General features: G+C 39.6%; 1 protein-coding gene, 1 long non-coding RNA gene and 1 pseudogene across 2 annotated transcripts; 1 reads left to right on the top strand and 2 right to left on the bottom strand.

Moving 5' to 3' along the window:
- Positions 1-1,801: 1,801 nt before the first annotated feature.
- LOC141826417 (uncharacterized) lies at positions 1,802-3,449 on the bottom strand. Its single transcript, XM_074713659.1, has one exon. The coding sequence runs from the start codon at positions 3,343-3,345 to the stop codon at positions 1,948-1,950; it is 1,398 nt and encodes a 465-aa protein (XP_074569760.1). The 5' UTR covers positions 3,346-3,449; the 3' UTR covers positions 1,802-1,947.
- A 3,987-nt stretch (positions 3,450-7,436) lies between these two features.
- Positions 7,437-12,776, top strand: LOC141826414 (uncharacterized; annotated as a pseudogene).
- On the bottom strand, positions 11,495-12,040 carry LOC141826416 (uncharacterized). The gene is made up of 3 exons (XR_012601638.1): positions 11,852-12,040; positions 11,646-11,746; positions 11,495-11,562 (listed from the first exon to the last, which is right to left on the bottom strand). It is a non-coding gene; the product is annotated as an uncharacterized LOC141826416 (long non-coding RNA).
- Positions 12,777-12,830: the final 54 nt, after the last annotated feature.

The following is a 12,830-nucleotide window of genomic DNA, read 5'->3' as shown; positions in this document are numbered from 1 at the left end:
TTCTAAATTGATTCTATCAAAACTATAGGCCATAGTACATGATCTTAGTTCAAACAAGGCCATAGTACATGATCTTAGTTCAAACAAACCAATATTACTAATCAAGATAATTTCATCGTAATATGATACCAAATAAGAGAAAAATAAATTAGTTGAAGATGCAAGTTGCAATAGCTAAAAGTAGTCATCAATCAATATTAAGTAATCAGAACTGCGATACAAGATATATATATACCTTTCTTGTATTTTTTTCAATATACAACAATTGAAAGGACATGATGACTTAGTTATAAATAGTGCATATATATGAAAATTTAAGCATCTATTTTTCATCACCAAAGATGTAAAATGAAAAAGAATAATAACACATCTATATCTGACTATTAAGTAGTATATATTTCTAATACAGGATGATAATAATACTGAAAATTATTAAGAAATCACCAACCATGAAAGATCACTTATAAAAGTTTATCTGTCTTGATCTTTTTCTAGCAATATCGACTTTTTTTACTCTCTGCAAATAAAAACCATTTATGATTTTCTAATTTCAATAAACTGGAATATTAAAAAAAAGAAATAAATATATGCATCCTTTCACTAGATCTTAGAGCTTTTTTTCACCGCCAGATATGCTTGACCTTCAAGAGATAAGTTGATTGAAAGGAACAACAATTGAACATGACACAAAAAAAGAACAATTCTTCATGAACAATCTTCGTAAATAGAGTCATCTTTTGCATCCTACGACTTTTATTCAAAAACAACCTACCTTAGAGAGTTAAAATGTGTAGCAACACAATCAAATATCTACCAGAGATCATTTAATAGGAAAGATTAACAGTTTCAAAGGTGTATCCCATATTTAGTCTAGGATTTTAGCACCAAGAAGAAGATTAAAAATGCCAAGTTTCTTGAGCTCACATGAATAGATCAGTGGCAGTCACTCTCTCGTAGTAACATTGAGATGGACCGTCTCTAAGATGTTGCCACTTGCCAAACCCTAGTATAATGTACATATATACGCCTAGCAACTTGATCAAGGATTCTAACAAAGGCACACCTAGACCAAATTACGGAACAAGGTTTTCATATTGCTTCTTTTAACAATGAGGTGAGATTCATAGGTAGCTAAAAGATGTTAACTCATGCATTTTTTAAGCCTCATTTACCTATGCTGTAAGGAAAGGAAAGAATCAAAGAGAAAAGGAGTGGATTTCATGAAACAATGGAAGAGAAAGGAAATATGGTAAAAATTTGATTACTTCCAATTGTGGAATGACCCTCCTTTACTTCAAGCAATCAAGGGATTTCTGACTATATTCCCTAAAAATTGGATCCCTTTCTGAAAACTAACCAAATCACCCTAAGTAAAGGACTTATGTTGCATTGTTTAAACTAAAGTTCACTCAGTTAAGATAGATACGCAAACTAATTCCTTGAAATTCCAGTATGATTTCGTAGCAAATTAATCATGAGACTCTTACACCTCAAAAAGTCAATAAACATTTGTTCTTAGTAACAGTAACACCTATGAGTACTAGAATGCAAGAAAAAAAGAAACAAATTTCATATCTAAAAACAGTACTGTCTATGTGAATTAGCAAATACGTAGGTTCCAAATAAATATATAGTGCACTTATTCAAAAGCTATATTCTTTGAGGAAGTACCACCTTAGTTTGCAATTATGTAGCAAGCCTATAGGAAATTATTCACATTGTATTCACAGAATGAAAGAAGCAACCATTATTGGATAAGACAAATGCAAAACAATCGAAGTAAACAATCAAAGAAGTTATATTCTTTGAGTAAGCACCACCTTAGTTGCAATTAAGTAGCAAGCCTATTGGAAATTATTCACATTGTATTCACAGAATGAAATAAGCAACCATTATTGGATAACACAAATGAAAAACAATTGAATTAAACATATTTATACCCACAAATCAAGGCTTGATGGGTTCATCATCATCGTCAATATCCCAACTCAGATCCTCATCCTTCTCAGCAGCACTGAGCCTCTTGTGCAGGTCCACCTTGAGAACAGTCACATTTGAGTCATCAGGTTTCTTCTCTTCCTCTTCAGGTAGATCCTCAATCTCATCCCACCCAAGATCTTCTTCCTCTGGCACAGAATTCTGGAAAGAGATGATTGAAAAATCACTGTACTTGGATGATTCTGCAGAATCTATCTTCCCTTCAGCCAGCATTGTTTCATCTGACTTGGAGGTCATAGACTCAACTTTGGATTTAGTATCTTCATGATTGTCAGATGTTGATATCTCTCTCCCATTAACCTCCGCATCAGAACCCTTCAAAATCCCATCTTCAGATATCCCATCAGCTCTTTGCTCTCCTGAAGTACCCACTATTGACTGTACATCCTTTTCTTTCTTCTCTTCTAGTTTTTCAGGCATAGTAGCATCTCCAGTGGTTTTATCTACATTTTCCTCATCATCATCATCAATGTCCCAGCTCAAATCCTCATCTTCCTCTCTGGAAATCACCCTCTTCACGAGCTCTGCTCTTGCATCTTCAGCCTGCTTCAGCTTATGGACCTTGTAAAAGTACCGGCACCAGAATGTATCATAATCCACAACACTAGGAACCAGCTTGTTGAGGAAACCATCCAAAGTGTCATTCTCATTGCACAGATTTTCCATCTCCTCTTTCTTGATTGCCAAATCAAATTCTGATCTCCACTTGCTGAAGGCATCGGTGTCGCTGGGGTCTTCAGAGAAGGTACTCACATCCGACTGTATCGCAAGCAAGAGCATCTCGTATCGGATGTAAACCCTAGAAGATGCAGCGGAACTGGCCGGCAGCCTGGGTTCATCCAACACTTGCTCTCCTGGATCCTCGCCAGACTCCAGCGATAGGATCACTTCCTTGCTGTGGGAAATGATGTCAGCAGTCCCTCGCCACACCGAGGCGCCAAGGTCGTCGATCGCCTGCCCAACGGACTCCAGGGACTCCTGGGCCAAGGAGGCACCGACCTCGAGTGACCCTGGAATATCACGGACGGTGCGTGAGGCGATCTCACGGAACGCTGTTGTCTCCTCCTTAAGCCCGGTGCTGAACTCGGCCAGGTCGCGGCGATATGTCTGGATGATGGACTCAGACTTCGATGCGAATGCATTGATTAGACCTCCGAAGATCCATCCCCCGGTGCCGCCTCCGCTGTCTTCAACTTCGTTGTCCAGAGAATTGGGACTAGGGATTTCGCCGTCATAAGAGTCCTCTCCTCCTCGTTCGTGATCGTCGTGGTCCAGATTGCTGTGGGTTGAGTTTGGCGAAGTCGACGGGTCGGCATCCCCAGAGAAGACCGATCTGAAGAAATCCATGGCGGAGAAAGGAAATTGTTGGCGTTGGGGTTAGGGTTAGAGCAGGTGTACGAAAGCAGAGACGACGCAGAGTAGGGTGAAGGTGAACAACACGATGGATTATTGATTCGTTCCGTAAGTGTGACTCGACTCACACCCTGACACAAGGTTTTATAATGCTTTTCGATTCATAAGGCTCTGTGATTGGCTTAACTCGTTCCCCAAATTTAAAATTAAACATAAATTTCTTTTTTTTTAAAAAAACAAGAGTCAGATTTAAAATATATTTAATATTTTTATATAATAATATACAACGGAAAAGGGTGTAAAAATTCACTTATTAATTTTAATTTAATTTTTTTTATATAAGTATCTAATTTTTAATTTAATTTTAATTTAAGTATCTAAGTATCTCGACATTATTATTTTAAAAATTCTCACATAATTTTATTCATTGAACTAAGGATACACTTTTATACCATGAGAATTAATAAATAAAATAAATATTTTATTAAAAATAAATTATTCTCAACCAAATCAATCTAATTATATTCATTTTCACTTATGATTTGATTGACTCTCCATAAAAAATATTTGATTATTTTCTACACTGCCCCTCAAATTTGAATGTAGATATTAATGAGATCAAGCTTGCCTTCAAAATTTAAAAGCTTGTCAAATAATCCTTTTGTAAGAAGATTGACTAATTGATGAGATGTAATAATATACTCAATATCGATAATGCCTTCATCCACCTTTTTTCTAATGAAGTGATGATCAACCTTTACACGTTTTGTTTGATCATGATAAATTGGATTGTGAGCTATACTGATTGTTGATTTATTATCATAATGGAGTAGCATAGTATCTTCAATTTGAATTTTCAAATATTTTATCACTCTTTTAATTCAAATGAGTTCACAAATTCCATGAGTCATAGCTGTTGGTGCAAGGAGCACCAGATGATCGAACCTGAGTTTTGATAATGATAAAGGATACAAGTTAAGTTTGAGAAGTGGACTGATGAGTTGAATTGAGTGTGCAGGTAGTACAAGGAAGTTCTAGGTGCGGCTAGGTAAAGGAAGTCTTAATCTGAAGGATTGTGCAAGGAAGTCCTAGTTGCAACTAAGCAAATAAAGTCATGATTTGGAGGATTGGACAAAGAAGACCTAGTCAAGAGGATTGGGCAAGGAAGTCCTGGTCTCGAGGATTAGGCAAAGAAGTCCTGATCTGGAGTACTAGACAGGAAGTCTTGATATATCAGAGCACTAGGTGGGAAAGTCTAAGAGGATTTGAAGAACTAGACATCTAGCAGTGGAAATCCTAGGAGTCAAGGATCAAGGCTGAGCAAAAGTCCAACGGGTGTGGAGGACCGAGTTAGCAAAAGGTAACTTCTCTCAAGTGGAGTGGGTGAGGACGCGTTCCCGGTAAGCGTGTTCGTTGTTCATTTGTTTTCATTCTATCAGAGATAACTAAGCAGCAGAATTCAAAAATAATGCAAGGGACTCACAGATTTACTTAATTCCTAACCCCCCAGGGTTAGTATGTCCAAGCCCTATGTATGGGAGGCGCTTGTCCACTAGTGGTCTCCTTTTCGAACCTTATTCAGAGACGGAGAAACCCATCCTACAGTCCAGAATAAATATATAAATGAAGTACAGTAAAACTTGAAAGAAAACCAAACACTTGTGACGAAGCCGATCTAGAAGTCCTGAGTACTGCGCACTCCTCTTAGAACTTCCACGGTTGCACGAGCCTGGTCCCGTTCACGTTTAGCAGCACCACTAGAGGATGAGGATGACGTAGAGAAGTTTTGTCCTTATGGTGCACATTTAGCCTCCTTATATAACCTCTTCTGGGCACTTGGAAGCCTTATCCGAGCGCCTAGATAAAATTTGATATGATCCGATTTTCTCAATCTTATCGGGACTGATTCTTCTAGATCAGGGCGCTTGGAAGAGATAGGGGCGCCCATATCATCCAAGCACCTAGAAATCTTGAGGCGCCTGGATCCAGTCAACTTGGTTTGACTTGAGTTGACCCCGGACTTGGTTCGACTGCCTCTGTTTGCTCCACTTATGCTTTCTCCATTTTGCTTCCAGCTCCTGATTCCTATAAAGCAAGCATACAAATATGCAAGCAACCTAAGTCTTACTCTGTAGGTCTAACTCTGGATTTTCAGTGAAATCTTGAGTTAGGCTGGCGTCTACTATTCCTACACTAAGAACGCGCCTTTACCCACCGATGAGTTAGGGTTGTATGCATTTTAATCGATTCATTTTTGGGTTCTTGCATGAAAATAAATTGTATAATGAATCGATTTGATTGTATTTGTTCTATATTGCATAATTTGAGGCTTGATTATAATTTTCATGATTTAATGGTGAATTTTGTATTAATTAATTTTAATTGATTGTAGGACTCAAATTGGACCAAGATCGAGTTCAACTGCAATCGAATCGAGCCAAGTTTGCCGAATTGATCAAGCCACATTTAGGACATGACCTAACTCAAGCCCGATCAAGATCCATTAATTTTTACAAACCCTAGTCTTCCCTAAAATCCCAGATCAAAAATCCTCCACTGGATCAGAAACAAACGACTGAGATCGGTTGATTAATCAAGGTAGATAAGGCAAATTGATACAGGATGAACAGTGGTTGCGCTACTGTTCATCGTCCCGACCGCAATACTCTGCTCGGCGACTTACCTATATAGCGAGCCTCATCCACCCAATCCAATTTCTTCGTGCTGCTGGATGCTCGAGGAAGCTAGAACCACTCCGTTGGACGACAATCGGCGGCTGGCAGCAAGCGACGATGAGGGTTTCTCCGCCACTAGATTCCTCTATTTTCACTGCATTACGGTGAGCCGCGGCATCATCAGCATCCGCAATCAGAAGAGGGGTTCTCTGAAGGTTGCGGAGCAAGCTTAAGGTGTCATCAACTTCATTGGCGCGAGGAGAGGAGCATCATTCCAGTTTGTAGCATCAAACTCCACTCGAATGCAGGGTTCTGTTCAACGAGGAGGGTTTCTTCGGTATTTCAGAGCTGTGGGTGTGAGCGGACGAGACCAACGATTGTGTTCTAGCTTCTAAAGGGATTTTCGAGGCCAACATTATGCATTCGGCAGCTTGTTTGACACTAAGCTGAGAAGATACGAAGAAGAGAAGATTGTGGATGATATTTCCTTCCTTGCTGAACATTTTTGCACATTTCATTTCTGCAACTTCGTTAATCAGTCTTTACAATTGTGAATTCGAATTATTTGCTTAAATCATTGGATTTTGTAGTTAAACTTGATGATTTGAATTGGTCTTGATTTCTAGATTTTGCTAGCATTCATTCGGGTGAGTGAAAGTGTTGGTTTCTAAAGCACTGTTCTGTGCCAAAACTGTTTCATGCCAGACTGTTTCGGATTTATCAGATTTGGTTAGCTTAGTTTGAATGTTTTAGTTGCATTTTAGGGTTTAGTTGTCTAGTTTCAACAAATTCACATTGTTTCGTTTCCTTGAATGCATTCCTATCTCTGAATTGTTCATTATGCCATCGAACTGTTAAGTTCATAAAGCTTGCATTAGGGTTTAGCTTGCATTAGGGTTTAACAAACTTCAGCTAACAGAGAATTGAACTTTAAATTCCATAATTGCCTCAGAGCACAACTAGGGTAGGTTGCATTCTTTTACTTCGAGTTGAATTGCATTTTAGGTTTACTTTGATACCTTGGTTCAATAGTTTCATCTTTAGATTAGTGAATTGCATTTCATTAGAAATCATCAGCAAATCCAAAATCCATTTCATTTACAAAGAAAACCCAAAAAGTACAACACGCAAGCTCAATTCACATAATTTTCTATTACTTCTCAGAAATGTATGACTCGAGGCCCCTATACTTCATTTGTTTGAATTCCTCGTGGGTTTTCGATAATTTAAATCAATTTGAAACCCTAATCATGACACATCAAATCTAGGGTTGTCAAATTTTGACGTCGTTGTCGGGGAGTTAGTAGAAATTGTTTGATTTGAGTTTTAGTACAGTTTTGCATTTTTTTTGTTTCTATTTTTATTGAATTTATTGCATATCTGATCTTTTCCTTTATTTTTGCTGAGTTTATGACCAGGAGCGCAGGTGATGATTTAGCTGAATTTGATCCAGAGTTGGAGAGAACCTTGAGAGCCCTGAGGTCTTTGAAAATTCAAGAAAGAGCTTCAAGCGTGGCTGAGAGCAGTTCTTCACATTTGAGCAGTCCCATGGCAGAGAACGACAAGACTATGAAGGAGCTTGCAACTCCTGATGATGGTTATCAATACTCATGCATTGTCTATCCAGAGTTAGCTGGGGATTTCAAGCTCAGATCGAGCCTCATCCATCTTCTGCCTAAGTTTCAAGGATTATCTGGAGAAGATCCAAACAGACACTTGCACGAGTTTCATATAGTGTGCTCCACCATGAAGCCACAAGGAATTTCTGAAGAAGATATCAAGTTGAGAGTTTTTCCATTTTCATTGACTGGAGTAGCAAAAGATTGGCTCTATTACTAGCCTACTGGACATGTCACTAGCTGGATTGAAATGAAGAAGGCATTCTTAGAAAATTTTTTTTCGACATCCAGGACAGCAATCATAAGGAAGAACATTTGTGGTATTCAGCAAGTGGTGGGGGAGTCCGAGTCCCTTTATGATTATTGGGAGAGGTTCAAGAAGTTATGCTCTAGCTGTCCTCAACCCCAAATCAGTGAGCAACTTCTTGTTCAATATTTTTACGAGGGTCTGCTTCCCATGGGTAGAAGCATGATTGATGCTGTCACGTCCCGAGAGATGACCGTCCAAAAAATTTTAGCAGCATCTCCCCTGTAACTATGACTATTCCCTAAATACATGTGTACAAAAAGGCCAACACGGCTATAATATGGACTACACGTCCAACCACACACAACATAGATACATAACAGATAAGTTATAAGGCATACACGGCCACAACAACTAAACTAATCCATACAACTAAAACTAGAATGTAAAAACGTTGAATCCATACACGTACAAGATTAAAATCTTCGCAGCGGAAAGATAACAAATCCAAAGACATACATCCACGAGAATAAATCCAAAATCCACTACTACAATCCATAAACGTATACAACCAGAAATATGTAAATGTTACCTCATAAAACTCCTGCTGTGAGATGGATACGACCAGGCAGATCTCCAAGCTCCATGTAAAATCTATCTGCTACTTGGGGAGAAAATAAGATAAATCCCAGGGTCTGGGTAGTGAGTATATAATACTCAATGGATACTATAATGAAAATGCACAATATAACAAGGTATCAAAGGAATGTAAGCATGAATATCAAAGGTATACAGTCTCTACAAAGGATACATAAGGAAAAGGTAGTTACTAATCAACAGATAATAGGATATATCAACTGAGGTAAAGAAAAGGTATACAATCTCTACAATGGTACATAAGGATAAGGTAACTACTAATCAACAGATAACAGGAATCATGTGATTTCAACAATACATGTCATGTCATAAAATACAATAGTCATATATCAAACAAATGCAATAACCACACGCCAAGATGTTGTAAATAACAATGCAGTAAAATAATCTACCAGTAATGCATGTATAAATGCAACACACATTAAGATACAACATGCATGGTCACTGTCTGCACTCGTCACCCCCAAACACCCACACAATGAACTGGGGTGCATGACAGGACAACTGCATAACCTCTAACATCAAACTACTACACGTGAGTGGAGCGGGAAAATATCACAGGGGAGCTATCTCCGGCCTGGTCACTGTCTGCACTCAATATCCCTAGACATCCACACAATGAACTAGGGCACACAACATGAATCAATCACTCCAACAACAACTACACGTGAGGGCAAAGGCAGTCTTTAGGAGGGCCAGTCCTGGTTGCATCCACACAATGCTATAATGAACGCACCCACACAGTGCTACAATGATCGCACCCACACAGTGCTATAAAGATCGCACTCACACAGACAATGCGTCAATGCTCGACATGCTATGATGTTATGATGCTCAGCTCAATAATTAATAACTACAACTACTCAACATAATCAACAAGAATCAGGATGAGTCTTCACAGGTCAATGATACATAATCGAGACTGTACTAATAACAGATAGATCAATCAAAGGTCAACTGGTACGTGTCTGACAACGAGTAACACCAGGTATCAACTAGGTAAATAGCATGAGTAGCAACAGGATAGGTGAATAATGATAGATCATGCACTAGAAACAATAGGTCAACAATAAGAACAACAAAAACCCACTACAAGGTATCATAGATCAATAATGTGTTAGTGCAGGAAGCACTAGCAGGTCAAACCTGTGTTTTGATTATGGAACTAGGATCAAGTTAAGTATGTGGTTTGGCTAACTGAGTTGAAATGAGATTGCAGAGAAACAGGTTAAGTCCTAGTAAGTCTAGGCAAGAAGACTTGGCTAAGTCAACGTGCACCAGGCAAGATCCGGACTTGGGTAGTTGCGGATGAAATGGACTTGGGTCAGGAGGACCAAGTTGCAGAGAAGAATGGACTGATCAGGAGGATCAGTTGCGTTCAAAGTCCTGGGGGGCAACGACAGAGCCGAGCAAAAGTCCAACAGGTCAGGAGGACTGAGTTGGCATCAGGTAAATTCTCCCGAGGGGAGTGGGTGAGAACGCGTTCCTACGAGGGACAGTAGGCGCCGGTCTAACCCAGGATCTCACCGGAGATCCGAAGTTAAGACTCGAAATCGGTTCGGTAAGCTGACCGATTTGTTAAATTACTATGTATTTCGAGCTAACTTAATTTGCAGGAAAGAAGAGCTTGAAAAAGTGAAACTCCGGCCGAAAATTCAAGTTTTCGGGTCTGGAGTCGACTCAGATGAGTTCTGGAGTCGACTCCAGCCCAATCAGCACAAAACCGGAAGTCAGCGAGACAAAAGTCGCCGCCAGCGAAGCTGGAGTCGACTCAGACGGCGATCTGAGTCGACTCAGGTCAAGGCCTTATCGTCTCCGCCGCCACTGCGACTGGAGTCGACTCAGAACCAGGCTGGAGTCGACTCAGGAAGGATAAGCAGCGAAGCCGATAAACTTTTATCCGCCACGTCAGCTGGAGTCGACCCAGATGCCTATCTGAGTCGACTCAGGACGCCTATATAAGGCAGACGCGAGCAGCTCTCGAGAACTCACTTCTTTCAACGACCAAACGCCTTCCTTGTGTCCATTTAGCATCCGATCTTCGACGTTGGTGCCGAGACTACATCAAGCTACTTCAACAAGCACCGAGACGCCGAAATCATACTCCGGGAAGCGCAAAAAGTGGTAAACAAAGATTGTATTGTCATTTTGATCATTTTATTGTAATCGAGCTTTCTGTAATCGGTTTTTCGACATACTTGCTACCGCAAGGAGCAAGTATACTAGTGGATTGCCCAAAGTAAACGGTCAAAGACCGTGGGCCTTGGAGTAGCAGCGTATCGCTGTGAACCAAGTAAAAAATAACCGAGTCTCTTACTTTCTGCACAATTTCTTAACTTGCAAATCGAATTTTCGCTTACGCTTCCGCACGCAGAATTTTATCGAACTTCGAAAAGCGTTAAAATACGCTATTCACCCCCCCTCTAGCGTATTTCCGATCCTACACAAAGAACTCCCAGAAAATATCTCACTCCGTGTATCTCAGGATCAACAAATCACAATCCTGAAATTAACAACAATAAAATACTTACTAACACGATACTATATTTAAATTCATAGTAATTACATCATAAGACCTAATCTAGCTAAATCCATTTATCAACAACATATCAACCTAATCAAACCAATCCCTCAAATAGGATTCCAACCCAACCGATCCACTCCATGTCCAACATAACCCTAAACATAGGTTAAACACAACAATCATACACATCCAATAATACTTAAATCATTCAACCCACTAACTACTTAATTAATCAGATTGACCATGTTCATCTTCAACCTAATACAATAGAGCAAAAACTAATTAAAACACAACAACACCAAAATCCACCACTCCAATCAAATAGTACCTTACTCGAACAGAGCCACCCCCTACACCAAGATAAGTCCACAAGATCCATTGCTAATCCATACAATCAAATTGAAATCAACAAGAAACTCACCTTTGATTGGATTAAATGCCCTAGGTTCCCCTTTCTTCTTCCTCCTTGCGGCTGACAACCCAAAGAACCTACCGAGCAGGACAACTTTCATCAACCACTAGCTTACAAATTCATCATCAACATGGGTTAGACTCCAGAGAAACAACCTCACCTTGAATCATACTTTACCCTATAGCTTAGCCTTTGGTTTCCCTCCTCCCTTGCTGTCGCAAATCCACCAACCCTCTAATCGGATCGGCTCTCATCAGTGAGCTGTGGAAACGGAAAGCAATCAAGATCCAAGAAAAATCTAAGCAATCCAAAGAAATTCAGCTCCTAAACCACGAAAACCCAAAATCTAACTCAATCTAGACTTACCTTTCTTCTTCTTCTTCTTCTTTGATTCAGCGTCGCCCGAACCACCCTCTACTTGCGCGATTTCAATCCCTTCCGGTGAGAACTCCAGCCCTGATCAATGCTAGCTCGGGTCGTCGGCTTCCTCCAGCTCTAGCTCCAGCGTGGGCTGGACTCTCTCGGTGCCGGCGGATAGGGAAGGGCAACGACAGGGAATCGCGGTGAAGGAAGACAGGCACAATGGGAGAACCAGAGGAGAATATCGCTAATAAGGGTTGCACAGTGCCAGTTTTAACATCTTAACGGGTTGCGGATGTTGAACCCAATAACCCTTAACCCTTTAGCCCATTACCCTATTAATCTGATTAGATGAGTTAGGGTTTGATTAATCAAACCAATCAACTCATGATTAATTTAATAAATCCCATCTCCGATAAACCCCTACTTTTAAGGTTAATTGTATTTACCATTAACCCTTAATTTTTGGTATTTTACAAATGCTGCAGCTAGTGGAGCCTTGGTGAACAAAACCCCTGAGCAAGCCAGAGAATTAATTTCCAACATGGCAGAAAATTCACAACAATTTGGTAGTAGAGCATTTTCTACTAGAGGGGTGAGTGAAATTCAAATGGTTTCAAATGAACAAAAGGAGATAAAGAATTCATTGTTGGAATTGACATCATTAGTTAAACAAATGGCTTTGTATAACATGAGTAAGGAGCAAAATTTTCCAATAACTTCATCAAAAAATCAAGCCATGAGAGTTTGTAGCATTTGTTTAAGTCAAGAGCATAATTCAGATTTGTGTCCTAACCTTCAACAATATAAATCATTAGCCACCTTGACTAGAGCACAATTTCAACAAAAGAATGGCCCATTTTCATCCACTTACAACCCGTGGTGGAAGAACCATCCTAATTTAAAGTATGGGAAGTCTTTCTATCAATAACAACCTTCCCAACCATCTCAACATTAAAATCAGTCTCAATTTCAAAGTTTCCAG

The sequence above is a fragment of the Curcuma longa genome, chromosome 4, assembly GCF_044706935.1.
Source record: "Curcuma longa cultivar G26 ecotype Majalengka, Jawa Barat chromosome 4, ITB_CL_G26_1.1, whole genome shotgun sequence".
In the NCBI taxonomy this organism is placed as follows: domain Eukaryota; kingdom Viridiplantae; phylum Streptophyta; class Magnoliopsida; order Zingiberales; family Zingiberaceae; genus Curcuma; species Curcuma longa.
This window is presented reverse-complemented; position numbering and strand designations above follow the sequence as displayed.